This window comes from Myotis yumanensis, unplaced genomic scaffold (assembly GCF_028538775.1).
Source record: "Myotis yumanensis isolate MYYU_CA2020_CCGP unplaced genomic scaffold, mMyoYum1.0.hap1 SCAF_2, whole genome shotgun sequence".
NCBI classification, from domain to species: domain Eukaryota; kingdom Metazoa; phylum Chordata; class Mammalia; order Chiroptera; family Vespertilionidae; genus Myotis; species Myotis yumanensis.
Genome location: NW_027223753.1, coordinates 149475131 through 149502390, shown reverse-complemented (window position 1 = coordinate 149502390; position 27260 = coordinate 149475131). Strand labels below are relative to the sequence as shown.

The window sequence follows — 27260 nt, the reverse complement described above, 5'->3', positions numbered from 1 at the left end:
ATATATAAAACTTTAGACAATAAAAAAAGAATTAAGTAAATTTCTGTAAGTGGAATAAATTTAACTTCATTGAAAAATGAAGCCCTGTCCAGTGTGGTTTAGCTGGTTGAGCATCATCCCATGAACCAAGAGTTCACAGTTCGATTCCTGGTCAGGGCCATGCCTGGGTTTCAGGCTCGATCCCCAGTAGGGGGTGTGCAGGAATCATCCAATAGATGGTTCTGTCTCATTGATGTTCTTTCCCTCCCTCTCCCTTTCTCTCTCTCTCTCTCTCAAAATCAATAAAAACACTTAAAAAAAAAAAGCATTATAATATGTAACTTGTCACATGTTTTGAAAAACATTTCCAATACTGCTTATGTATAAAAGTACTTTTGCTACTATTATTAAAATATACTAGCGGCCCAGCATGTGATATTGCACAGCCCCCCACGCCCTGCCCACCACCCTGCCAAGATCGCAGCCCTGCTCACCTGCCCACTGCTCTCTTGAAGCTGCTCTCACAGCCCACATCACCTCGCCCACCCACCTGCCGCCCCACCTGCCGGCCGCCAGCCTTACTATAATCAGAGCCTGTGTGCCACGGGGGAGGGGCCAAGAGGTGCTCGTCGTTTGGTCGTTTTGGTCGTGACACCTCTTGGCCTTTTATTATTATGATTTTTTCAAAAGGATTCCTGTATTTTTTCTATTTTGCCATTTCTTAATTTTCCTACATTAACACTTATTATTTCACTAGAGGCCCAGTGCACAAAAATTTGTGCACTCGGGGGGGGGGGGGGCCCAGCCGGGCCTGTGCCCTCTCGCAGACTGGGACCCCTCGGGAGATAACGACCTGCTGGCTTAGGCCTGCTCCCGGGTGGCAGAGGGCAGGCCCAATCCCTAGGTGCAGCCCCTGGTCAGGCTCAGAGCAGGGCTGATTGGGGAGTTGGGGTGCTGCCCCGTCATGCACAGTGCAGGGCGGATCGGGAGGTTGCGATGCCACCTCAGTCATGCTCAGAGTAGGGCCGATTGGGGGGTTGGGGCACCGCCCCCTGTCACACTTAAGGCAGGGTCGATGGGGAGTTTGCAGCACCACCCCCTGTCACGCACAGAGCAGGGCCGATCAGGGGGTTGGGGCACTGCCCCCTGTCACTCACAGAGCAGGGCCCATCAGGGGGGTTGGGGCTCCGTACCCTGTCACGCACAGAGCAGGGTCCATCAGGGGGTTGAGGAGCTCCCCCCGTCACTCACAGAGTAGGGCCGATAGGGGAGCTGGGGCACCACCCCCTGTCACACACAGAGCAGAGAGGATCAGGGGGTTGGGGCTCTGCACCCTGTCACACTCAGGGCAGGGCCAATGGGGAGGTTATGGCTCTACCCTGTCACACACACAGCAAGGTCCGTGGAGGGGGGTTGGGGCGCTACCCTCTATCACTCACAGAGCAGGGCCGATCAGGGGGTTGGGGTGCCACCACTGTCACATTCAGGGCAGGGCCGATGGAGAGGTTATGGCTCTACCCTGTCACACACAGAGCAGGGCCCGTGGTGGGGGGCGGGGAGGTTGGGGCGCCACCCTCTATCACCCACAGAGCAGGGCCGATCAGGGGGTTGGGGCGCCTTCCCCTGTCACGAACAGAGCAGGGTGGATAGAGAGGTTGTGGCCCTGCCCCCTGTCACACACAGAGCCGCAGGGCGATCAGGGGATTGGGGAGCTCCCCGCTATCAGGCACAGAGCAGGGATGATCAGGGGGTTTGGGCGCTGTCCCCTGTCACGCTGATCCCAGTGCCAGGAGTCTTGCTGCTCCGCTGATCCCGGTGCCGGGAGGTATATACCCTTTTACTATATAGGATAGAGGCCTGGTGCACAGGTGTGGGCCGGCTGGTTTGCCCGGAAGGATGTCCTGGATCAGGGTGGGGGTCCCCACTGGGGTGCCTGGCCAGTCTGGGTGAGGGGCTGAGGGCTGTTTTCCGGAAGCGACTGAAGCTCCCAACCGCTCCTTTTTTCTTTTTTGTTTTTTATTCTGGGCCAGCTTTAGCTCTGAAGCCTCGCTGTTGAAAACATCGATACAATGTTGCGGTGGCTGGCTGAAGCCCGGCTGAATGAAAGCTGGTTTCTGGGGTTTTGTTTAGCTTCTTATTTGCAACATAGTACATAGTTGCTTAGAGTTGCAGCTGTGAGGCGGGGAACGTTGGAGTCCGCAGTCACTGGAGCGAGCAATCAAGCCTCCCTGCTCGCTTCAGTGCATGGCTGCCGGCCGCCATCTTGGCTGACAGTTAATTTGCATAAGGATATGCTGATTAGCCAATGGGAAGGGTAGCGGTCTTACGCTAATTACCATGTTTCTCTTTTATTAGTGTAGGTTATAATGCTGTTTGCGATTAAAAAACAGCAAAAGGACTCCTTTATTAAAACTTACCATTTCTATGAAAGATGTTCTTTGAATCTTGAATTTTAGTTACTGTACTTAGGTTATTAAATTTTATATATATTTTAATCACAATTGATTTATTGATAATAATGTACATGAAAAATTTTAGTTGATAAAAACTTTATTCAAAATATGTCAAGAACCATAGAGTTCAAAACTGTAAAAATAAAAGGCAATTTCTGGTGACTTAAAAATAAAGAATATCTAAAACCATCACATTAACATCTACTATTTATAATGCAATCTTCAGAATCAAAGGTAACCTTTCTATTTTCTATATTTGCAACAATTGAGCTAGAATCCTCCTCCTTATGCCACTACACTGTTAGGCAACCCCTTCAGTTTTAACACTTAAAATACAATTTGGGTATTTTCTGACAAGCAATAATATATACTATTCATTTCCTCCTATACATCAAGAGAAAAATAGATCAAATTACTAGGAACTAATTTTCACTAAAAAAAAGAACATATTAGTAAAACATTTCTTTTGAAAATAAGTGGATTAGTCTTTTTCTTCTCCTTTTTTTTAAATTGCGCTACACTAGAACACTCTACCTAAAGACTCTCCCGATTTTTTGCAACACATTCTTACAGTACTGGGCATTGGCAAAATGTGTTTCACCATTTATTAGTCAGGACTCACAATACCCAACTCGTGTAATATCACGAGTTCTGTGATATTACAGAACTTGTGTTAATATGGGAAGAACCAAGGCACAGGGTGAGATTTTGCCAGGGCAAGAGTGAGACCTCATTAGCTTCTGGCTTCTTGTGTCCAGAGCCAGATGCATCTTTACAGAAGACATTCATTTGTTTAACAATGGAAGCAAAGGTACATGGATTTGTTGTGGGAGAGTTAGTTGTGGCTTTGTAAGTAAATCGTTCAGAGTGTGCATAAGGTAGAGAGAACAATTTCAGTGTGAAAGGGTTAATAGGAAGAAAGTTAGAACCAGAGTAGAGACTCTATTCAGACAGAAATTGCTTTTAAGAAATAAAAATAGCAATACCGGAATAGTAAAAAAATACAATAGCTATAGAGTTTCTCATTTCTAAGCCAAGGTGTGTGTGTGTGCATGTGTGTGTGTGTGTGTGTGTGTTTTATAAAATCACTTTAAAAGTAAGTTCTCTCTTGAAGACAATCGTTAAACATCTTTTTCCCTCTATAAAACCCCTATGAGGTAGAGAGTGCTAACTCCCAGGAGTGAAACTGAGAGGTAAAGAAGAGGTTAAGACCACATGGAGAATGAACAGGCTGGAGCAGATGTTATGTCTTAGAGCACTGGCTTAGAAATAGAAACAGAAGGGAGAGGATAAACAGGAACTTTTCTGGATGGACAAGTGGAATAATCCAGGATCCAGTAGCAATACCAGCTACTTAACATTTTTTACAAAGGACTTGGAATTTCAAATACACGATGAAACCTAAGACGACAAATGCGCTTCTGGGTATTAAAGTGCTCAGTTGATGGGAATATATGTACTAATTTCTCATAAGGCCATGTGAAAAAGCAAAGGCATACGTAAGCCACAGTGTGGGCAAGTGCAATCTGGTGCATTTAGTGCAAAACACTGCTGCCTATAGTTAAAACATGATGGACGCTGAGCCATCAACATAGCGTAAGAGAGGAATTTAATTTAGTTTTTTTAGGGTAGATTTAAAAAACACTGGTGATTGTTAGAAAGAGAACCAAAACAAGAGAACCTGTTCACTTGGAAACTCATGTGCAATCCTGGGCATCATAAATCCACTGTGAGCTATTAAGGGACAGTGTTTGTGTTTGAAGTACATTCCTGACCTCTGGAGGGGACACATAAAACATCTCCTCGTGACTGTCAGGCATATTTTGTAGTGGGAGAGGCCACAGTTCCAAAGCAGTGTAGAAAATCCAATGTTCTGGATTCCCAGGAAGGCTTTCCCTCAAGATCTCCTCTAATCGACTTTCACAGTTAAATCCCAGGCCATGGTAATAAATACACCCCATTTAGGCCACAGGGAACCTGTCATAAAGTCTTTAATGGTAATGCTGGAGAAAAACCCAAGAGGGCAGCTATTGGTAGAAAGATGGGAGTATCTCTGAACGCTGCTTTTTGTTTATTGAAAATTGTTTGGGACAACAGTTATAACCCAATAATAATGTAAAGTCCAAGAGTATATCTCCTTGGGTCCAACTGACATGACTCCTGTGTAAAACGCTTGCAAGTGGCAACTGTAAAGGACACAGCTACAGAGTGTGAACACTTAGAGAACAGGGCCCTCCCCACTTTCAATTCATGGAGATGTTACCATTGGCCATAAATAGTCGCAACCTCTGTTCTCCTGAAACACAGGCATTTATCCCTGCAGCTCACAGCCAGAGGATACAGACTGTAACTAGCACATGTTGGTGCAGGCTTGAAATAGTGAGATGTTTGCACATGTAAGGGTTTCTCTTGTATATGTGAATAGCAAATTTTTATTCAGTTGCGAATGTTAAGTAGCCCTTTTTCCCCTGTCACATACCACACACACAAACACCTAAGAAGGAAAAGGCTGTCACTAAGGAGAAATGCCAGTGAGAGTCTACTTAGCAGGTGGCTGACTTTACAACAGTGAATACATCTACCTCACCCTAGTGTGAGGAATCCTTAACAAATTGTTACATTCCATGCATTTTAATTATTTGGACATATGTTAATTAGTCTTAATAAAGGAGTAGTTATTTAACTTTTGAAGTATCCAAGTTGGAAACACACCCTCCAAAAATTGTTATACAGCATTTGAAAAATTCAAGTCCTGGGGTGGGAAATCTGTTTTTTTTGCCAATGGCCATTTGGATATTTATAACATCATTCGAAGGTCTTACAACATTATCAACTTGAAAATTAGCCTGCTATATTGGTCAAACATTTAATTAACTCACCTCTAATGCCTTGGCATGGCCAGACCAAATGATTTTGCAGCCTTACACAGCCTGCCCACAGGCCGGAAGTTCCCCACCCCTGCTCTAGTCACTTCAGAGCTCCACATCATAGGCTTTATTAATGAGTAATCATTTTCAGTGGTCAAATTGGTGGTGTTAATTAGGTGCCTAACACTGAGTCTGCCTCAATATTATTGGATTAATTTCTAATAACCTTTTCATTTAAGATATTATTGGATTCTTTAATAGAACAGAGTTGAAAATTTTTCAAGCTTACAGGACAGGTTGACTGTTACAGGATGTCTCTTCTAGTGCCTGCTTACTTATAAACATGAATGATACAAAAATTGGTCTAAAACCTCATGTCAGTGTAAGGTTTGGGGGAAGAATATCTACAGCCCTCACCCACCTCTACTTACTAAAGGCCATTATAAGCAAATAATTGCAAGTGGCCAAGTTGGCCAAGTCTAGCTTACAACAATTTTCTCTAAAGGAGGAAATACAAATGCCTTTTCAGGTGCCATAAGATTAATTCAGTCATATCTACAGTTGAATGGGCTGGCAAAAGCAGTTTTTAGTTAACAGAAGAACTGGAAGTCCCTGGTTCTCTTATAAGATCTGCAAACAGGCCAAGGACAAAAGACCTTGTTAGTTAAGCACAGGAACAAGAGAAACACAGAACTATGACATTTCTGCTTCACACCCCTCCTCTTCTTCTGGCTTTCCACCAGAGCCAGCTTTCATTCTTTCTGTCCAATGTATGAGTGCCACCACTCCTGGGAGTGAAATAAAGGTGAAACAAACTAAACAGAGCAATGAACTAAGTTGAGGAAGAGGTATTACAAGTTTGTGCCACTAAAACAGAACCTACTGAAATGGAGCGGTTTTAATTATTTATAACACTGGTTATTTTTGCTGCTATGGTTAGTCTAATTGGTCTGAGCATTTTGAGATGTTCAAAAACTAACTAAAAATGAGTGTGTATATTCTTGCTGTCATCTTAATAAACATTTCTATGGTTTTGTCCCTGTTTCCTCTTATAACTCTGCTTTAAATTTTTCAAGAAAACCTCTTCTCTAACACCATTCCCCAAAAATAGATTTGAAAGAATACCAATGATAGGCATGATCCGTGGGAGTGCAGCATGGGAGTGTGAGCCTTTCTGTCCCCACAGGGGCTGCTGGAAAGGGAACAAAACAGGAATTTGGTTCTAATCAGTGAGATGATTCACGCAAGGTTCTTGTCCTAGAATCCAGTCCATACTGTGCACTCAGTAATGGTAGTTGTCATTAGTCGTAATTTGAAAAACAAGAGCAACTACTGGTCATGGTAACATGTACTTTCAATTCTAGGCAAAGCCTGAAAGGCTAAAATCTAGGTATCAAGTTTTCTATATGACATTTATTACAGTAAAAGGAATGTCTGTCTTATACTCAAATCAGGTCTGAAATTTTCATTTGCCACTTGGTTCTCCCTGGGGACACTATGGTATTCAAAATGCTGCAAAGGTTCAACATGCAACAATAATAGAGACATAGGCATTTTCATTTGAAGAGAACTTACAGTATTCCATCCATTGTTATAAGTCTCACCATATTGCTGACAGGGAAGGTGTTATAATCTCTGCTTTATGGACAGGGGCAACTGATGCCCTGGACTTGTTAAGTGACTTGTCTAAATTTCCATGGCTAAGAAAGGGTGAAGCTTGGAGTAGAACCTGTTTTTTTGATTCTTGGTATAATGGTCTATTCTCTATGTCCCCAGGAAATAAGAGGTTTGAAGGGAAGGCTCTATTGTATGTAAAGAATGGCACTAGGAGACCAGCACAGTGCAGGGAAAGACTGCACAATGAGAAACAAATAGTAAATTTTAGATTACTGTTAAAGAGGACTTAGGCAATCGTTCTCAAAGATGGACAAACTGCACCATCCCTATGAGTAAACAAGACCATAAAAATTAATGAGGGGACCTGTTAATTTAGTTTAAAGCACATTTCTTTAGTATCTACTATAGGCATGTCACAGGGAAGCCTAGCACAGGTAAGACTTTTATATTACGTGCCCCAAAGAGCATGGACTTCTTCAAAGTTAGAACACACACGAAGGTCAGGGATGGGGGAACCCTTATAGAAGACAGAACAAATCGCCATTAAAGATTTAATCTAAATTCTTATCCCATTACATGGACCAATCCTATGTGGTACAGCTGCTTTATTTTAGTGTGACCTGCTCAGAACTGGTTATCTGCTACTGTAGCAACAGGGCACACCCCTGGAGCCTGGGCACACCCCTGGAGCCTGGGCAGCCCACACAACAGGCAACAAAAGCTGTGTGTTTAAAATGGACACACATACTCCCCCTTGAAATGCAGAGCTGCCCCATAAGTGGGTAAGTGCTCTGGGATTCATTTCTGTTTCAGTGCGTTTTAGTAAAACCAGGAGAGTCTCCAGCATCAGCCGTGGCTTACATCCCTAAGCCTCACTCGCCGACCTTTAAGAGTCTAACTTCCAATTTTAGATAGCCACCGCCAAGCAGTCTAGGCTCCAAATTTGGAGATTGACAGGCTAATTTTGGAGGGTATATTTTGGTTGAGGGGGCTGGTTGATCAAACCCTTTTAAAGCTCCTTTCAATTCCACTCAGTATTTGGAGAGAACAGATGGGATGCAATTATACGGCTTACGTGACCCATGCAAGGGGCCAGCAGCTATAAAATCAACCATTTGTTAAAGAAATACCATACCTGACAGAGAAGCAAAAAGGATATCGAACTGCCTGGCTGTGAGGCAGGTATCCACATGCTGAAATTCCTTTTCCATAACTACACTGAGAATCTCACAAATGCAACAGTGGGTTCTTCTTGGTAGGGAAGGTGTTATAGACAAATCAAAGGGCTCCTCAAACCCAATGCTTCCAAATGTCCTTCCCTTGTGCAAATGAAGACATCTCTATTCCCCACTGGGCCCCAGGTGAGCTTCTGAGACACTGATCCAACAACCTGCTTCCCTGCAGAACCCTGGAAACCACCCCCCATGTGTAGAGCATGTTTAGCTTTCTGAAGGAGGCCATGCCTCACAGTATCTCCTCCTCTTTAACAGCCAGGATTTTATAAAACACTTCCCTGGGAGGAACAGCTCTGACCAGAGTCATGTTTCTGTTGGAAAACAATTGCAGGGATTCCTGTACCTTTAGTTATACCAACTTACTGATGGGATTCCACGCAAGCAATAAAATCAAATATATCCTTTGTGTGCCAGCTTGCTACAAAGGGCAGCAAAGTCTAGCTCTGTGATACAGCTGTGAGGGGCCTTAGAATTTATCCTTTGATCCCATATCACTTTTAAATTTCTAATTACCTAGCCAAAGCACTGAGTTAGAATTTTCTCCCAGAATAATAGGTCACCCAGGCCATGCGGAGAGTGCATTACTGCTGTAGAACAACCAGATGATTTCTCTGACCAAGGAAACTAAGGAAAGGAAACACAGGAGCAAAAACTAGAGCCAGCCCTACATGAATCACCAGGTATCGTTGCTATCTCATTAGAAATCTGTGTTAACATTCTCCCGCCCCCTTGAAGCTTAGGTTGGAAATATGTAATATTTTATAGCACTATGTCACTCTTTCCTAGCAGATGGCAAGTCTGTAGTGGTGTGTTTTTTTATATCAGTGGCATACCTCTAATCTTCCAGAACCCACAATAAAACAATGCTTCCTCATGCTGTGAGGGCGGTTGATCGACATTTGTACCTGTGCTCCCTCCTCTGCTCACCCCACTCTAATTACCACCTTGAATCTCAGCAGGGAAAAGCTGGCAAAGGGAAGTGAGAAAACTCAAGACTAACATCAGCAGGCACCAGAGTGGTGCAGGATACACTGGTATGTTGGTCACTACATTACTGGCTTTTGTTTTAGCGTCTCTTTATTCTTGTTGTTGACCAGGTAACGCAGGGGAGGAGGGATCAAAGACAACTTGTGGGTTCAGCACATATGCCACATTGAAGTGGCTCTTTTGTGTTTTTTTTAAGTTTTCAAATTTTCCACCTGTCATTTCAAAACAGGAGTTATTTCACAGTGATTTTCCAGCAGGCTTTTCTGAGGTGGATAAAACATGGACAATACGTAGTCTGAAGAATGCAGAGTAGGCAAAGGCCTGTGTGCATGGGATTAGTTTGAAAGAGATTTCAGTAGGGAAAGCTGAGCCTCTCATATACAATACCACAGAAGAGGGAAAAGGCTCAAGGCTGTCCACCATTTAAACAGGGTCTTTAGAATTTAATAGGTGAGAAGTAAGCTAATCTGGCTAGTAAAGAACAGAAGTGTGGGAACAGGGACAGAGCAAGAGACGGACCTCGGTTAGCACTCTGCTAATAAACACTAGGCAGATACCCAGACTAGGCAGGAAATATGCCCCTCAGGACCTCAGTGATCAAGAAGGAGCATCTCTTACAATGTGGCAAGAGTCTAAAAGCAACCAACACACTTGAAGGTTTAAACTGCCCTTTGTTGTTGTTTTGTGGATAAAGAACAAATTTTGCCTCTTTCCTCAGGCCTCTTATTTGTACACAGGTGTTGCGATTATATTAAGCATATCAGGGAAAGCCAAATTCCAACTAAATAATTAGTGAAATGGATCTTGAACTCCTTTTTCTGCCCGTTTGATTGACGGATGAACAGGCTGGCCTGCCTGAGACCCAGTGAGGTTAACACTCCCAGCTGGGGCCTTTCTGGAGAATCACTGCTGGCATCCCAGGCAGATGCTGTACTTTAAAATGAACATGCCACTGTAGGCCAGATGTTAGTAGTTAAACACCATCACACCATCGTCACAGAAACACACAAAGCTGCAGTCAAGGTCACAGACACAGCTGGTGGTGAAGGAAGTCTTACTGGAGGAAAGACATTCGCCATTGGCTCCAAGTCATTCATCACGACTTCTGATACTTAGAGGGGGACCGTTTTATATGAGAGAGAGCAAAATAATAACTATTGACCTTGGTTTCTCTCCTAATCTGGGAATAACATTCGGTAGAACGCCCACTAGAAGCAGAGCCGTCACACGTAATGCTCTCGGGGGTTGATGTAGACTCTCTCAGGATCATTGCTCCTATGATGTTTGCCAGGGCTCCGGTCTTGGTAGCACATCTGGTTGTAGAGAGGGCACATCTGCTGAATCCCATCTTCCCCCACTGGATTCTCATCTTCATACTCAAATCTCCTGCTATTTAGTCCATTCTAAAAATTCAAACATTGCTTACATTAGCAGAACAGCTGTTGGCATTTTTCTAGCACTTCAGTAAAAACAAGCAAGAACAGAATTCATTACAGTCTGTGTTCCTGATTCCTTAGCCCACACACTATTGAATGGCAAGGTAAAGTTCACAAATTTTCATTTTCTAGTCCTTCGTTGATTTCAATACCTGAACAAGACTGGTGGTGTCTCCTAAATAGAAAATTGTGACTAATGACTGGAGACTATAGTCAGTTTTAGGTTTTGAAATTTGGAATTAGTATCAGTTAAGGTAAACTGGTGAAAAAGAAGGCTGCGAACTTCAGGTGTCCCTCAGCATGACTCAAACTTGGAATGACTACATGAGATATACAGGGTGTTCCCCCCAAAATATATACATGCTCTAACAGCTGATGGCTCAATTTAAAAAATGAAATGTATTTTAATGAACACTGCCTTTATAATTATTCCAAGTGTGTGTATACATTTTTTTGGGGACAAACAACCAAAAACAATGAAACATAAATAACAGAATCCCAAAAGAAACCTTAAGATTCAGCATTGGGCAGTTAGGGAAGACACACAGAAAAATGAACTGGTTTTTTGACCATATGCCCAACTTACTGAGAATAAAAAATACTATAAAAATATATGTGTATTCTTTTCTCCTGACTGGTATGGCTCAGTGATTGAGTGTCAACCCATGAACTAGGAAGTCACGGTTTGATTCCCAGTCAGGGCACATGCCCGGGTTGCAGGCTTAATCCCCAGTGTGGGGCCTGCAGGAGGCAGCTGATCAATGATTCTCTCTCATCATTGACGTTTCTATCTCTCTCTCCCTCTCCATTCCTCTCTGTGAAAAAAAAAAAAATTCTCCTGTATTTTCACCTTCCTTCTTTCCTTCTTTCCTTACACAGCTGACACTATAAAATGAACTCCATGATGATCTCTTTGTCTGGATCTGATCCCTCTACCTGGTTATTGGTTTCATAAAAGTTGGTTACTTCTAAGAGGGATAAGCAAGAGCAAGAACTTTATAAAATGATACTGCAGATGCTTAGATATCAGAGAGATGAATAAAATAAAATTTCTTAGAAATCAAGTGATATTTTAATAAGCATGGTGGCCACCGGCTCCACCTCAACAGCAGGACCGAGTTACTCACAGAGGGCTGGAGACCGCCAACCTCTCTTCCTTTGAAGTGACTCTGCAAAGGCAAGCGTTCAGTCTGGAGGAAGAAGAGAGAAAAAGGTATGCCCTTTAAAGCACCAAGCATATGGCAAAACAGATAACCAAGACCACTGAGACTCCTGCTTTTATGAGAGGCAACCATGTCTTGTGAAATGTTTGCCAACTAAGCAAAATGCTCTACATGAACATGGGGAAAACAGCTACATTACTTGAGAGTTTTGTCTCTTTCTCTCTCCTGGCTCCAGACTTCTTCTGGAAGGAAGAAGAGACTCAGAACATCTGCTGCAGAAGTTCTCAGGCAAACTTGTTTATACCTTACTTCAAGGAGGACTCAGCACCGAAGGTCTCTCACCTTTTCTCAGGGAAGAGTGCCATTTTAAATCGCTAAAAGTAGTTTCACAGTGCTAATGAAAGGTCATTTTTTTGGATTTCTCCATAGACAGTTTACATGGTCACCCTTCTCTTCCTGCTATTACTCCCTGCCCCCGAGCCCCACAGGGATCATAAAGGGGACTTATGGTTTTCAAACCCTGAGAAGGCTCTTTCTCAGTGGCCCTTTGGCTTATACACACATACTTACCACCCTTCAGCCTCCAGGTCAGATATCACCTCTTCCTGGAAGCCTAGCACTAAGTGCTCATGCAGACAGCCACTCTCCTTTCTGTGCTCTCACAGCACGTATCATCCCAATTATTTATGTACTAGAGGCCCAGTGCACAAAAATTTGTGCACTCGGGGGGGGGGGGGGGTCCCTCAGCCTGGTCTGTGCCCTCTCACAGTCTGGAACCCCTCGGGGGATGTCCACCTGCTGGCTTAGGCCTGCTTCCCAGGGGATCAGGCCTAAGCTGACAGTCAGATAATCCCTCTGGCAGCCTGGGAGCCCTCGTGGGATGTCCACTTGCCAGCGGGGAGTAGGCCTAAGCTGCAGTCGGACATCCTTAGTGCTGCTGAGGAGGTGGGAGAGGTTCCTGCCACCACCACCACCGCTGTGCTGGCAGCCATCAGCCTGGCTTGTGGCTGAGCAGAGCTCCCCCTGTGGGAGCGCACTGACCACCAGGGGGCAGCTCCTGCATTGAGCGTCTGCCCCCTGGTGATCAGTGTGTGTCATAGTGACCAGTCATTCCCAGTTGTTCTACTGTTAGGGTCAATTTGCATATTGCCCTTTTATTATATAGGATATGCCTGTCTCCTTCACTAGAGTGGGTGTACTGGTTGGAATATTTTACAAACATCATTTCATTTTATCTTTATAATAATTCTACAAAACCAATATCTCTATTTTACAGATGACTGAAACCAAAGCTCAGAGTGGTTCAATTGTCCCCAGTCACACAGCTGGGAAGTGGTAGACTGTGATTCAAACATGGATTTGTCTGATGCCTAATCCTGTATTTTTACATCATCTGCTTTTATCTCAGTGGCTGGAAAATAATGTTCAATAAAGATAACAAAAGAATGCCTAACCCTGACCAGTTTGGCTCAGTCGATAGAGCGTTGGCCTACAGACTGAAGGGTCCCAGGTTCAATTCCAGTCAAGGGCATGTACCTTGGTTGCAGGCACATCCCCAGTAGGGGGTGTGCAGGAGACAGTTGATTGATGTTTCTCTCTCATCTATGTTTCTAACTCTCTATCTCTCTCCCTTCCTCCTTGTAAATGATCAATAAAATATATTGTTTTAAAAAAAGAATGCCTAAAAGTCACATAACTATAAACATGCTCTCCATTTTACTGCCTTTCTTATATTGTTCTTTTTGTCTAGAAGGTCTGCCCCTTAGTCTCTGGTAACTAAAATACTACCCATCCATCTTGCCCTGACTAAAGTCATTTTTTTTCCCCTACAAGGCTTTTCCACATTGCACACCAAAGTTAATTTCTCTATTCCCAGTTTTTCTATTGTTCTTGTTTATATCTCTATCAGAGCACTCATCGAGATCTCTTTGTTTCATTCATAGTTCCTAATGTCTTTATCTTTCAAGGCCATCATCCTCCATCCTCACACCCTACCCTGTGGTTCGGTTCTGTAACAGGAAGAAGTCAACAGTTAACCAATGAATTTACTGAATTCTAAACTATTGATTCTTGATATCACATTCCAGGGTTATCCAAATTATAAATTATCTGTGTCAAATTTGCCCCCCCCCCCCCAGCGCTCCCCCTCCCCCATCTTATTTTGCATGATTCTGGGTGCTTTCCACATGATTAGTTCATATAGACAGTACACTAAAGTCCAATGCTGGGCCAGTCTCAGGGATGAGTGACCAGTCACACAGGACCTAGCTCTCACCAGGGTCCCACTTTGGGGTTTAATGCTCTGTGGTTGGCATCTTAAGTTTCTTCATGTCACTGTGAATGTGTATTGGAAGTGATCTAATATGATAAAGGAGCATGTTTCAGGGATTTCTAGCCTCAGCTCAAGGGTGTCCTGCCACCCGCTGCTGGTCACTGATTTAGTGCTTGGCCACCACTTACCCACTCTGGTGCCATATCCTCTCCCTCTACATACCAGTACATAGGATGTCCCAAATATTATAAGGACAGTGTTTATTAAAATATATTTTATTTTCAAAATTGAGCTACCAGCTGTTAAGTGCGTATACATTTTTGGGGGACACCCTATACTTTCCCCTCCTGCCCCAGTCCAGTGACTGCTGCTGCCTTCTGCCTGGCAGGGGCCTGAGTACTAGCACAGGGAAGGCTGGGGTCAGGAGTGCATGCCCCTCTGCTTCACCCACATCTGGAAGGTGGCTGGAGAGCACGTCTCATGAGGGCATACTAGGTACCTAGTCTGGCCATCTTGACATTCTTACGTTTAAAACAAGGGGCCCTGCATTTTCATTTTTCCCTGAGCCTCTCAAATTATGTAGCTGGTCCTGGTCCAAGGAAAATAGACTCAGGGAAAAATACCTAAAATTAAAATTCACATTTTGTTTGGTCTGCTTGCTGTTTTAGACGGTCCTGTTGCTGTTCCCCTTCCATTAATGCAGGCCATTGAGAAATGATTCTATGTTACTGCCGTATGTAATTTGCCAGGAGGCAGAGCACTTAGACGCCTCTGCAGAAAGAGTAAGTGCCCTCTCCCGCTGGTGGCAGTGTGTGGAGAGCAGGGTACAGTCCATATGGAAAGAGATCATGTTCCAGAAATACAGTGATTAGGACCTCAAGAGTTCAAGAGAAGACTTGGTTGAAATATGTGCTGCTTAATTTTTATGCTATAAAATTCCAAATGGTAAATTTAACATGACCAGATAATACATGATCATTCACACTTTACTGAACACTCAGTAAGATCTGCATTTGGTCATTACCAACAAAATACAGTACAACCCTAAGTTCTCCTTAGAAGCCAGTATTCATGGAGGACACTGGATGGCACAGCGTCATGAGTAACAATATAACCAGTGTTAGTTTAATAGTATTGGGGAATTAGAGAGGAAGAAAATTCTATTCTGTTTCAATACAAAGAGATTTCATTGATCCGTGGCTTTATAAGTAATGAAAGCATTGCTACCTGTTTCTCATAATAGGAGATATAAAATTAGCCAGAAGTGGTACGCTTGACAACAAAGGACAAGAAAAAAGGGGGTCCTAGACTGGAACGATCTTCACATGCACTAACTGGACAGTAAGCAAATACCCAAGCTCATCTTCTATACCCAATATTGTAAACCTTCATCCATAAATCACTATGCCTCCCACAAGCCCATGAACTTTTAATTTTGTAATACAATATTTAATCAAATAGTTTATATAGACAGGAGCCCCACATATCCTAGGGATGCACCCACCTCACCCCTACAACCTGCCCCAGAATCAAGGGCTATTGAAAAGCATTCTTATCTCTATACTGTGTGGCCATCCAATTTCTCACAACATACATGAGGCATAATTTATTCTAACAGTGGGTGGCTACATGTGTTCTCTTTTTGCTAGTCCATAAACTACCTGAAATGTTGCATATTCTGATTTATTTACAAAGTTACTGATCACAGTATATAGAAAACTGTCTTGCATAATACCTCACGCATTTGGTGTTTAATACATATATAATGAATTAATCTATAATACTTTAATTGTTGGATTCATGGCATATATTATTCCTGAATGTTTTTCTTAGGAAGACTTGGGCTACTCTGAATCTCTAATACATATTTCAGTTTCCCTGTTTACATGTATCCACTATGTTAGAGCAATTTCTATTGAGCTACAACCCATATCATTTTCCTAATTTACTAAAGTCACAGAGGCTTTCATTCCTGGATTCCAAGGTGCTAACAACACTAGTTTTTCAAGTTTTATTTTATGTGATCTTAATAAACATTTTACCTTTTCTGGCTCAAAATATAAACCAACATCTTCACTTTTTACTATGTATTATATTTTAACCTGTTTCCAAAACAAAGTTTTCAGAGTTGTTGAAGTTTATTTTCAGTAATAACAGAGCAAGATTTCAAGCCACTATTGCCATGAGGTCAACAATAACTGGACACTCAGCTCACTCTGGCAGTGTTCATGTGGGTCCATTATTCCCACTTCCCAATCTGAGTCTTTTTGGTCTCCTAACTTGTTTCATAATTTCATCTTTAGAGAGAAATGAAAAGATAATATCCAGTAAAAATTCAACTTCTAAAAGGTCCTTAGCTTACCTCCCTAAACCTCAGCTTAACAAGTTACCTAAAACTCATTACATGCTAAAGGAGCATCAGTCTTTCCTCCGTTCCTATTGTGAAGATATTCTAAGCACCCCACAACCTCACACCTGCTGTGTAATTGGTGGCTCCTCCACTGCTACTTTCCCAATTCAAGCATTTGCTGAGCTTCCCTATCACATCATTGGGTAACTTTCCGCTGCCACACCAGATAAATATTTTAATGTGCAGTCACTACTTCATCTGGAACCAGAAAATCTCAGAGTATAGATTATATTAATAATGTATGAATAATAAGTTTAATACTCAATTACGTTGATTCTGACTGAAATCTTGGCTGGTTCTCTTAGAAATGGAGCAAATTATTACACATTGCCCTATTATGCCTGTATAGAAACTCTGAATCTTAGATAATACAACATTTTTATGACTCTCTACTTTTTAGTTTGCTTCTATTCTTTTGTTATTTTCTCAATTTCACTGTTGAGCAGGCAAATCTTACCTTTTTATTTCCCCTGGATCAGAGCTTTAGGTTAACCTAGGATTCACATCGAAATTACCTTTCACTAGACTCTAGAGAAGATTCTGGAATTGCTGAGCTGAGTTCTTGCTCCATGACCTACAATATTTTCCTGGTTTACCTTCTACAAGATGCTCTGCATCCATTGACACACATTCTCTTCCAATTATGCCTCCTTAAAGCTCTTAAATGGGCTTCATCCTATTAACATATTTTACTCTAATGCTTTTTCCTTATACTGAAAAGTGACACATTTTTACTTCTGCTTCCAGTCATGATGGAGAACTAATACCAGAATAGCCCTCCTGACATAAATTACTGAAAAACTGGTCAAAATATACGAAACAACAGTTTTCAGACACTGAAAATTTTGTTGCACAGCACTGGCATCTCACATAATGGGAACACACACACACACACACACACACACACACACACATACATAGGCACACACACGCACACGCACATGCACCCCTGATTTGGGAAGAGGAAAACGCAAGAAGATCACAGGGTATTGCTGAGCTGAGGAGTAGCTGAGGTGGTTGTAACTGTGGGACAAAGCACTAAAGTGAAGAAGAATCCTCACTGAACAGGTGAGACATTCAGTAGAGACCCCAGGGTTATACCAGAAGAGCAAGGCTAAGGAAGCTCTAGAGGAGAGACAATTCTAGAACCACCATAGTAAAGCAGTGTCCAGCATCGAATATAAATATACTGAACATGAAAAAACAGAAAGAAAAATATAAGTAAAGAGAAACAAAGAGAAAAGTGATGAAAATGTATGATAGAGTTAGGAGATAAGAACTTTAAAAGAGCTCTTATTAATGTTTGTTTAAGAATATAAAGGAAAATATGAACATGATATGAGAATTGAAAACTCTGAAAAAGAACAAAAGAGAACTTCTAGAACTGAAAAAAATATATATCTTAAATGAAAAAGTCACTGCATGTCCCTAATAGGCTATTTCAAAGTCAAATTGTTGAAAAACAATGATTAAAAAAAAAACAAACCCTGAGATGTAGCCAGAGGAATAAAGAGGATACAATATGCACAGAGAAATAAAGATAATACTTATCACTGGCTCCTCAGGAGGAAAAAATGAAGGCCAGAAAACAATGAAGTTACAATTTTAAAGCACTAAGTGAAATAACAAAGTCAAACTAGAATTATATATCCCACAAAAATATTTTTAAAATGACGGTTAAATAAAGAAATTTTCAAACAAAAGCTAAGAGAAGTTGTCAGCAGATCTACACCATAAATAATGTAACAGAAAAATTCTTCAAGTCAAAAAATACTGATTCCAAACAAAAGATCAATTTTTAAATGTTTGAAAAATACATATTATAGCCCAAAACAAAAGTATAAGAATGTATTTTTGGGTTTATAGCATGTATGAATATAATGTATAAAAATAATAAGAAAGGAAGGGAGGCAATCTAAGTAGCTATTAAAGTTCTTAATGATAAAACAGTAATGTTATATTAAGACTAGTGGCTTGGTGCATGAAATTCATGCACATTAAAGGGGATTAATTAGAGGAAATATTTTAATATTGCTATTTGCCCTTTCTCTATAATAGAACTGTCAGAGATGAAAGAAAATTAGTAAAATGTATATGAAAATCTCCCTCCTGTCAGAGTCGAGGGCGCACTGTGGGACCCAGAGTCAAGTCCCCACCGACCCACACGCACCTTGAAATTACGTGAGACCCAGACATGGCCGACCCCACCCCCATTGGGCAAGGCCCAGACCTGGCCGGCCCCACCCCCTTTAAGCCCTGGGGCTGGCGCAGGGGGCGGAGACACGAGCCTCATGTCCAGGGGCCAGCACCAGGAGTGGGGACACAAACCTCATGTCCCCGGGCCTGGTGCCAGGTGGGGGATAGGACGCAGCCTCATGCAAGTCCCCGATGCTGCAAGTCCCTGCCCACCCGTACCTGCTGCGCAGGCAGCCTCCTGCGGATTGGTCATGACCCGTGAGGGTGTCACGACCATTAGCATATTAGCTCTTTATTATATAGACTAGAGGCCTGGTGCACGAAATTCATGCACAGAGGGGGGGGGGTCCCTTAGCCTGGCCTGCACCCTCTCTAATCCGGGATGTCCGACTGCCTCTTGTAATCCGGGACCGCTGGCTCCTAACTGCTCACCTGTCTGCCTGCCTGACCACCCCTAACCCCTCTGCCTGCCTGATGGCCCCTAACCGCCTCTGCCTCGCCTGACCGCCCCTAACCACCTCTGCCTGCCTGATGGCCCCTAACCGCCTCTGCCTTGCCTTGCACCTGAAACCCAGGATTCCCTCCTCCGGCCAGTTGCAGGCACCTGGGACCTGGGCTTCCCTCCCTCTGGCCGGACACAGGCACTCAGGACCCGGGCCGGCTGCAGCAGCAGGGGACCATGGGTGGGCAGCTTTGCCTGGGCCGCAGCCACAGGCACCTGGGACCACAGGGCAGGGAGCTAGTCCCTCTCCTGGGCCATAGGCGCAGGTGCTGGTGCCCAGGACTGACGGTCGGGCGGCTTGTCCCTCTCCCAGGCCGCAGCCTGGCTGGTCCCCATTCCTCTCTCATGAGCTGATTTGTGCCTGGCTGGTCCCCACTCCTCTCTCATGAGCTGATTTGTGCCTGGCTGGTCCCCATTACCCTCTCCCCAGTGTTGAATGTCTGAGCAGTTCTGGTGCGAGGACCATTTGCATATGAGCTCTTTATCATATAGGATAGTGGTAAGTTAAAAATGTACATACTAAATCCCAGAGAGATCACTAAAAAAGTAAAAACAAAGAGGTATAGTTAATAATTCAATAGAAGAGGTTAAAATATTAAAAATACTCAGTTAATTTAAAAGAAGGCAGGAGAAGAAGGAAAAAGGAACAAGAACTGATGGGACAAACAAAACAAGTAACAAGGCCCAAACATAACAAGAAATGTATTAAGAATAGACTAAAGTGAGGGCTTCTGAGACTAGGCAAAAAAGGCAATTCTCAACTAGATGTCATCTATGTGAAATGCGATCCTATATAATAAAGAGATAATATGCAAATTGACCATCACACCCTTGCACAAGATGGCCGCCCCCATGTGGTCACAAGATGGCTGCCCCCATGTCATCACAAGATGGCTGCCACAAGATGGCCAGCAAGGGAGGGCAGTTAGGAGTGACCAGGCCGGCAGGGGAGGGCAGTTGGGGGCGATCGGGCCGGCAGGGGGGCAGTTAGGCGTCAATCAGGCCACCAGGGGAGTGGTTAGGGGGTGATCAGGCTGGCAGGCAGAAGTGGTTAGGGGCAATCAGGCAGGCGAGTGGTTGGGAGCCAGCGGTCCCGGATTGTGAGAGGGATGTCCGATTGGAGAGGGTGCAGGCTGGGCTGAGGGACACCCCCCAGGTGCACCAGGCCTCTAGTAAAAATATAAAGATAAAAGTAAGAGAATGGAAAAATGCATACCATGAAAACATAAATAATAAAAAAGTTTAAAAAACTGAAGCAGCTATCTTAATATCAGACACAGTGACTTCAGAAAAAGGAAAATTATCAGAGATAAAGAATAATCTTTATAATAATGAAAGGGCCATCTTATCAAGATGACATAGCATAATAATCTTAAATGTATATGTACCCAATAAGAGACTACAAAAAGATATGAATAAAAGAACTAAAAGGAGAAATATATCCATTTAAAAATATTTTTGGAATTAATACTCCTCTTTTAGTAATTGATAGAAATATAAACTGAAAATCGTTATGTATAAAGAAGACTTGAAAAACACTATTAACCAATGTGACCTAATTGACATTTATACTTATAGACTACTATACTCAACAATCGCAGAATATACATTTGTTTTTGTGTTCATAGAATATTTAGTAAGATGGACCATATGCTGGGAAATAAAAGAAGTGTCAATATATTTCAAAGGATTGAAATCTTATAGATATATTTTCTAAGTATTATGGATTTAGTAAGAAATCAATAATAAAAAAATATTTAGAAAACTCATGTTTGGAAATTAAACAACATATTCAGTGGGCAAAGAAGAAATAAGAAGATAAGCTAACAATTATTTTGGAATTGAATGGTAATGAATTCATAACATACCAAACTTTGTGGGATTTCAAACAAAAAAAAAAGAGCTTAAAGAAAAATTTGTAGCTTGAAATGCTTGCGTAAGAAGAAAAGTTCTCAAATTAATGATGTGTCTTCTTTAAGAAGGTAAAAAAAAGAAAAGAAAATTAAGTCCCCAAAAAGTAGAAAGAAATAAAAGAGTGAAAAATTAATAAATAAATGGTCAAATGTTGAACAAAATTAATGAAACCACAAGTTGGTTTTTGCAAAGATTAATAAAATTGGAAAACCCCTAGTAAAAAATAAAATAAACATTGCAAATCAATATCAAAACAGAAATGAAGACATTAAATATTGCTCTCACATAAATTAAATGGATAAAAAAAAGATGTGCTATAAATAATTTGATGCCAATTAATTTTGACAACCTAGATGAAATGAACAAAGGTGTGAAAAACAAAATTAAAATCCTTCCACATAGGAACTCCAGGCTCAGGTGGAATCACTGGTAAATTCTATCAAACATTTAAAGGACTAATACTACCTTTAAATTCGTTCTGCAAATGAGAGAAAATAGAACACTCTGGAACTCCTGTTAGGAGATTAGCATCACCTTGATACCAAAACTGGACAAAGATATTACAAAAAAATAAATAAATCTAAAGATTCTTATTCATAATATCCTAAAACCTTAAACCAAAGCAGACCTCAACAGATGAATGAATGAACAAATTATAGTATACTCAGAAAATGAGATACTACTCTGCAATAAAAGGAAATTTATTCACGCAACAGCATGAATCTTAAAAAACATGCTAAGCAAAAGAAATTGGATGCAAAAGAGTGCACTGTGATTCCTTTATGTGAAGTTCTTTTAAAAGGGCATAACTAATATATTGTGATAGAAATCACATTAATGGTTGCCTGAGGCAGGAGGTGTGTGTGCGGGGGTGGTGGGGTGGTGGTAGAGGGTATATACAAGAAATTTTATAGGTAGGTAATTTTTTAGAAATGTTCTTGATTGGGGTAGTGGTTACATCAGTGTGTACATTGGCAATGCTTATCAAACTGTATACTTAAAGTGGGGCATATGTATCTCAGTAAAGTTGAGTTTTTAAAAACTGTATCTTTGCATTTTATCATAGTTATTGCATTTTGGAGGAGCATGCGTGTGGAGATGAAGTAGCCACTGAGAGTCCAGAGTCTGACATGATACAAATACATGGTAAATTCTTGATAGTTTACAACAGATTGTCCTTGATGCATGAGGTTCTCAGCTATTGTATCTGATTGTCTATTTGTGTTCTAGTGACTGCATTGTAAACCTATAGAAATGATTTCAGCACACTAAAGGAGTAAGACTTACAAAAATGGCTACCACACATAATTCACAAAATATGGATTCCTCAAGGCATAAAGATTATTACATTCCTATCCATTAACTACCTGTGAACAAATTTATAAAACATTATTAAAATTATGAACCAAAGGTCAATTTTCCTTTTCACTTTTTTAAATAGTTGTGAGAGCTGCTGACCATGTTGCATAAGAAACAACTATAAAGACTGTGTTCTAATCAAGCAAAATTTATAACATTAATTAGGCAATTGTTTAATGAGATCCATAATTGTTACTGTTCTCGATGATCATTACCCATAAGACTAAGCTATTCACATGAATGTCTCTATTATTAAAGTAGACCCTTGCCATTCACAGATTTAACATTGCTGGTTTTAACTACTCATGAGTGAGTTTAAAAGGTTATGACAACTACTAATTTGTAATTTTGTTGAGACAAAAATGGAAATTAAGACCTGGGATGTTTTTGCAATGGGATAATTTTTTAGCTAGTTAATGAGCTTAGCAATTGCTCAATATTCATCTTTCAATGTGTCTTTATCATTATCAACCCTGAGTTTTAAAAAAGATACGGGCATTTAGAGATGTATTAGTAACATTTTCAAAAACCTATGCGTGTCAAGGGGGATGCTGTATTATTAATCAACTTTTTAAAAAATTATAAGCATTTCCTTATTATTTTTTAGTTAGCTCTTTGTTCTCTAGTATCTGTAATCACTCATGATGGATACAGATTGCCACTACACATCGTACAGGTTAAATGTACAAAGTCTGTGTGACCTTGTCCCCCAAGAATTGAGATTTCCTTACAACTCCTCTTTCTGAAAGTCTGGGAAGTAAGGTTCACGTCTATGTTCTGTGCATGCATTCCATCCTATAAATGATTTCCTGCGGACCCCCTAAAAGGCTGACAGGGAGGTTCCCCCAAACTTCACATGTTGCTATCACAGAGAAGATGCTCAACGAACACTTGCTGACATACTATCCATGCACAGGAGGTTTTGGTGCTGCAGCATGCTGGGAAACCTGTGCCAGTTGGACTACAAACCTTGGGGCCTGAATCCCTAACTGCAAGGACCACACTCTTCTGTTCCCTGTCCCTTAAGTGAGGTGTTGTACAAGATGCTTTTTATGGGCTCCTATTCTTATACTATCTCCTTGAAGGTAATTTTATCACTGGTGCCATCATAAAGATGAGGAAAAGCTAAGGCTTAGAGAGATGAAGCCATGATCCCAAATTCATAGAGCTGAGATTCAAACTCATGTTTATGTAATGCCAAGGTCTGTGTCTTAAACCATCACACAAGACTGCCCATCTTGAGTATAACCTGTCTCTTGCCAACTAGACGGCAGAAAGGGACTGAAAAGCAGGAAGATGAGCATATCAAAGGAGAGAGGGCAGAAGACTGAGGGGAAGACTGGCCATGCTCAGTACTCGCCAGCATTGCCACCTGCTCTGGGTTCTCTGCATCTGCACTGGCCACGTAGACGCTCTGGCCTGCATTACTCCATCCCCTGCTTTGGCTCCAGCCTCCACTAAAGGAGAACAAATGCAAGGCTTTTCTTGAGCAGTTTGAGACTCTCAGAGATTTTTTTCTTTTAATCTGCCCCAGCCCATGGTCATTTGCTAGAGGATACTTCAAAAAATTAATTTAGAGGGCATTTTCCCTACTGTTTTGTTGTTGGTTGATATCCTGCAGTGAAATAGTTGGCACCTTAGAATGCAATGTTTAGTCCCCTCGTTTATAATATTAACGATTGCAATGAGGCAGTAACAAGAAGACAGGACTACAGAATGTCCTAGTGGCAAATTTCAAATGTAGGCTTAAGACATGAGGTTGATTTATAAACAGAAGAATATTGGATATTTAATCCCACAAGGCAGCACAGGAATTTTCTCAAGTCACTGCAGAATTATAACAAGTCTAGTTGTTGTTGAAAATCTGGTCTTATCCAAAAGGAAGTCGATGTTCTTTCTTATCAATGATAAATAAATTTCATTACTTCTACAGAGTATACATTCCAGATTTTAATTTTCCAAAGTGAAATTTGATATGACACATTTTAATAAAATTTCCTATCTTGGTTTTGGCCTTGCTTAATCCTTACATTAAAGTGCACAAGAAAATGATATTTCACCTAAATTGTAATATGTATGCAAAGCCAAATATCTAATTAAAGCAGACAGATGATAAAGGCGATGGAAAATGATTTGCAGGCAAACTAGAAACACACAAAGAAGCCTAAAATGTCCCTAACCATAAATCCTAACCGTTTCTAGGGCACAAATCAAATGATTATGTATTCATATGCACTATTTCCCACAACAAGTAAATACCTGCACATTTTAACATCAGAAGGCTACTCTGTCCTTGTCACATCTGTGCTCTTCAAACCCATGCCCAAATGTTGCACCGGATTACCCACTTTATCTCCAAAATTGCCCACAAGGTAAACTTTCAATTCAGAGCTGATCATGTAGTTTAATCCATGTACCCAAACACCCTCAAAGGTGTTAACTGTCTCTCTGTATCAGGCACAGTATTGTATCCCAAGCCACTAAGCACAGAAATATTATTCATCACACTGAATATACTACCTTGTGAAAGCATGCTTCCTGAGAGTCCACATGACAGAAACCATTCCTTTTCTGGCTTAGTTGCTGTAATGGTCAAAATGTTACATGCTAAAATAAAACCAAATCTAATTCCTCTCTGGAAAACATTATTATGGGCCTTCCCAAACCTCATCTTTAATCCAGCAGCTAAGTTCCTTAACTCGTGGCACTGGTAAAAGATAACTCTGGTAATACAAACTTCTGTGTGGTTAATAGTTTATGCTATTCTTAGCAAAAAGGATTTAAAAAACCTAACCCTAAAAAGAACTTCCTAATATCTTCGCTATTGAACCTATTTTAGACTGTGAAAAAAAAGGTAATATACTAAATGTAGAACACCACTCTCCTTATGTTCTTTCCTATTGAAAGGTGAGACAATACAGGATTAACTTCCCTTACCAGTAATCTACATTTTCTATTAAGGGTGTGACTAAAAAAGGTAGAGAATGACATATGGGAGCACTGGAATTTTCTCAAGTCACTGCAGAATTATAACAAACCTAGTTGTTGTTGAAAATCTGGTCTTATCCAAAAGGGAATCGATGTTCTTTATCAATGATAAATAAATTTCTTTATCTGTTTGCTTAATGATTACTATCCCATAAACTAAATAAGGAATCTCTTGAACATATTTAGTTAATAATTGCATGTATTTTTCTTCAGGGTTTTAAATTTAATTGAGCGGTATTTTTTTTTTTACTATTATCCTGAAAGGAAAAAAAAAAAAAAGATAACATAAACTTTTTCTCCTTCTGAAGGAAGATAATCTAGTAACAGCACAGAAAATGAGACAAAGAAAAATCACCTGCTATGGAAAGCTAATATTAATCTCAGGGACACCAATTCTGTACATAGAAAACCCAGAGTAGGTAGTTTTACTTGAATTAGAGAAGTAACTATAATCCCAGTTTGGCATTTCCCTGCACATGGTTGCTAAAGTCTTAAGTGACTTGCACAAAGGCACCGTAAGTGCAAATCCAAGCTCATGAGATAAGCACAGCCAGATGATGCCTCAGTGATTAGAAGGAAGGATCCCAGCACTGTGGTTTGAGGAGGAAAGTGAACCAGAGGATACAGAGGCAGGAATCCTGTCTTGAGATCTGATGGGGATTTTGTTCTGCTGTCTATGAGAACTGAGCGCTACAAAGGTATATTTAAGTCTTCTCTAATGGACTAGAAATTAATAGTCTCCCCTCTGAAACACCCTCTTCATGAATAATACTCTACTAATGGGGATGCAAAAGAACTTATGGGCCCCTGCTCTCCAGGAATTTATAATCTTGTTTCATGTGGCTCTTCTTCAGTTTGAATGCAATCTCCTTAAAATTGGGAAGCCTGTCCTAGGTTTTTACTTTTTCTTTAATATCACCATACCCAGGTCACTGCAGGGATATGAAAGCTGGTGATCTGATCTGCTTAGATGCCCAAAGCACTACAGATCCCCAATTTTTATCTGAATCTTTTAGGGATGGATGTATTTGGAATTCAGAATTTTTCAGATTTTTAGAAAGGTGATAGGTACTTATTCCATATATTTATAAAACATCTCTGGTACAAAATCCCATAACCAAGCATATAAATATTTTTGTAGTGGAAATATGAATATCCTCCATTAAGTGAAGAAAGTAGTGAATATATATAATTTCAGGGGAGTCAGCAGTTCAGATCAGATTTTGGTACAAAACGAGTCAGGAAAAACATCAGGTGCCTGGCAGTGTTGATAGCAGATTGTGGAGCTGTAATCCTATCACAGAATGACAAGACTTCAGAGGCCACAATAAGCAAGGTAAGCTATGGAGAGGTGGAGGCTGAACAGGATTAGTGAGGAGCCAAGCCTTTACTGATGAGATGGGGAACCCATGTGACCACACTGAGGACACTGGGCTAGATATGGTGGGGTCCAATCCCCAAGGGCCAGACCCGGAGTTCCAAGTCTCCAGAACAGGGGTGGGGAACCTTTTTTCTGCCAAGGGCCATTTGGATATTTATAACATCATTCACAGGACATACCAAATTGTCAACTTAAAAATTAGCCTGCTATATTTGGTCAAACATCTAATTAACTCACCCCGAATGCCTTGGCAGAATTAGAGCAACTGATTTTGCCAGGTCTTATATGGCCCGTGAGCCAGGCGTCCCCTACCCTTTCTCCAGAGCGACACAGTGAAAGTGGGCTTGATAAATATTAATCTGACCAATGATGATGATGATGATGGTGTAGGAGAATTTAGCATTTTACTATTAATAGTAGGGAACAGAGAAGGGGACATGAGAGGAGGCAGAAAACACCAACAGACCTATAGACCTAAATCAAGGCTGCGGATGCTGCAAG

At 41.3% G+C, this 27260-nt stretch overlaps 1 protein-coding gene across 1 annotated transcript in view; it reads right to left on the bottom strand.

Annotated features, from left to right (window-relative positions):
• Nucleotides 1–2517: 2517 nt before the first annotated feature.
• The window catches only part of NECTIN3 (nectin cell adhesion molecule 3), a 137517-nt gene continuing 112774 nt past the window's right edge, over nucleotides 2518–27260 (bottom strand). The window contains exons 8-9 of the mRNA XM_070406157.1: nucleotides 11702–11764; nucleotides 2518–10541 (exon numbers count right to left, since the gene is read on the bottom strand). Coding sequence (XP_070262258.1) covers nucleotides 10362–10541; nucleotides 11702–11764 — 243 coding nt within the window. The 3' untranslated portion in view covers nucleotides 2518–10361. The remainder of the gene's footprint in view (nucleotides 10542–11701; nucleotides 11765–27260) is intronic.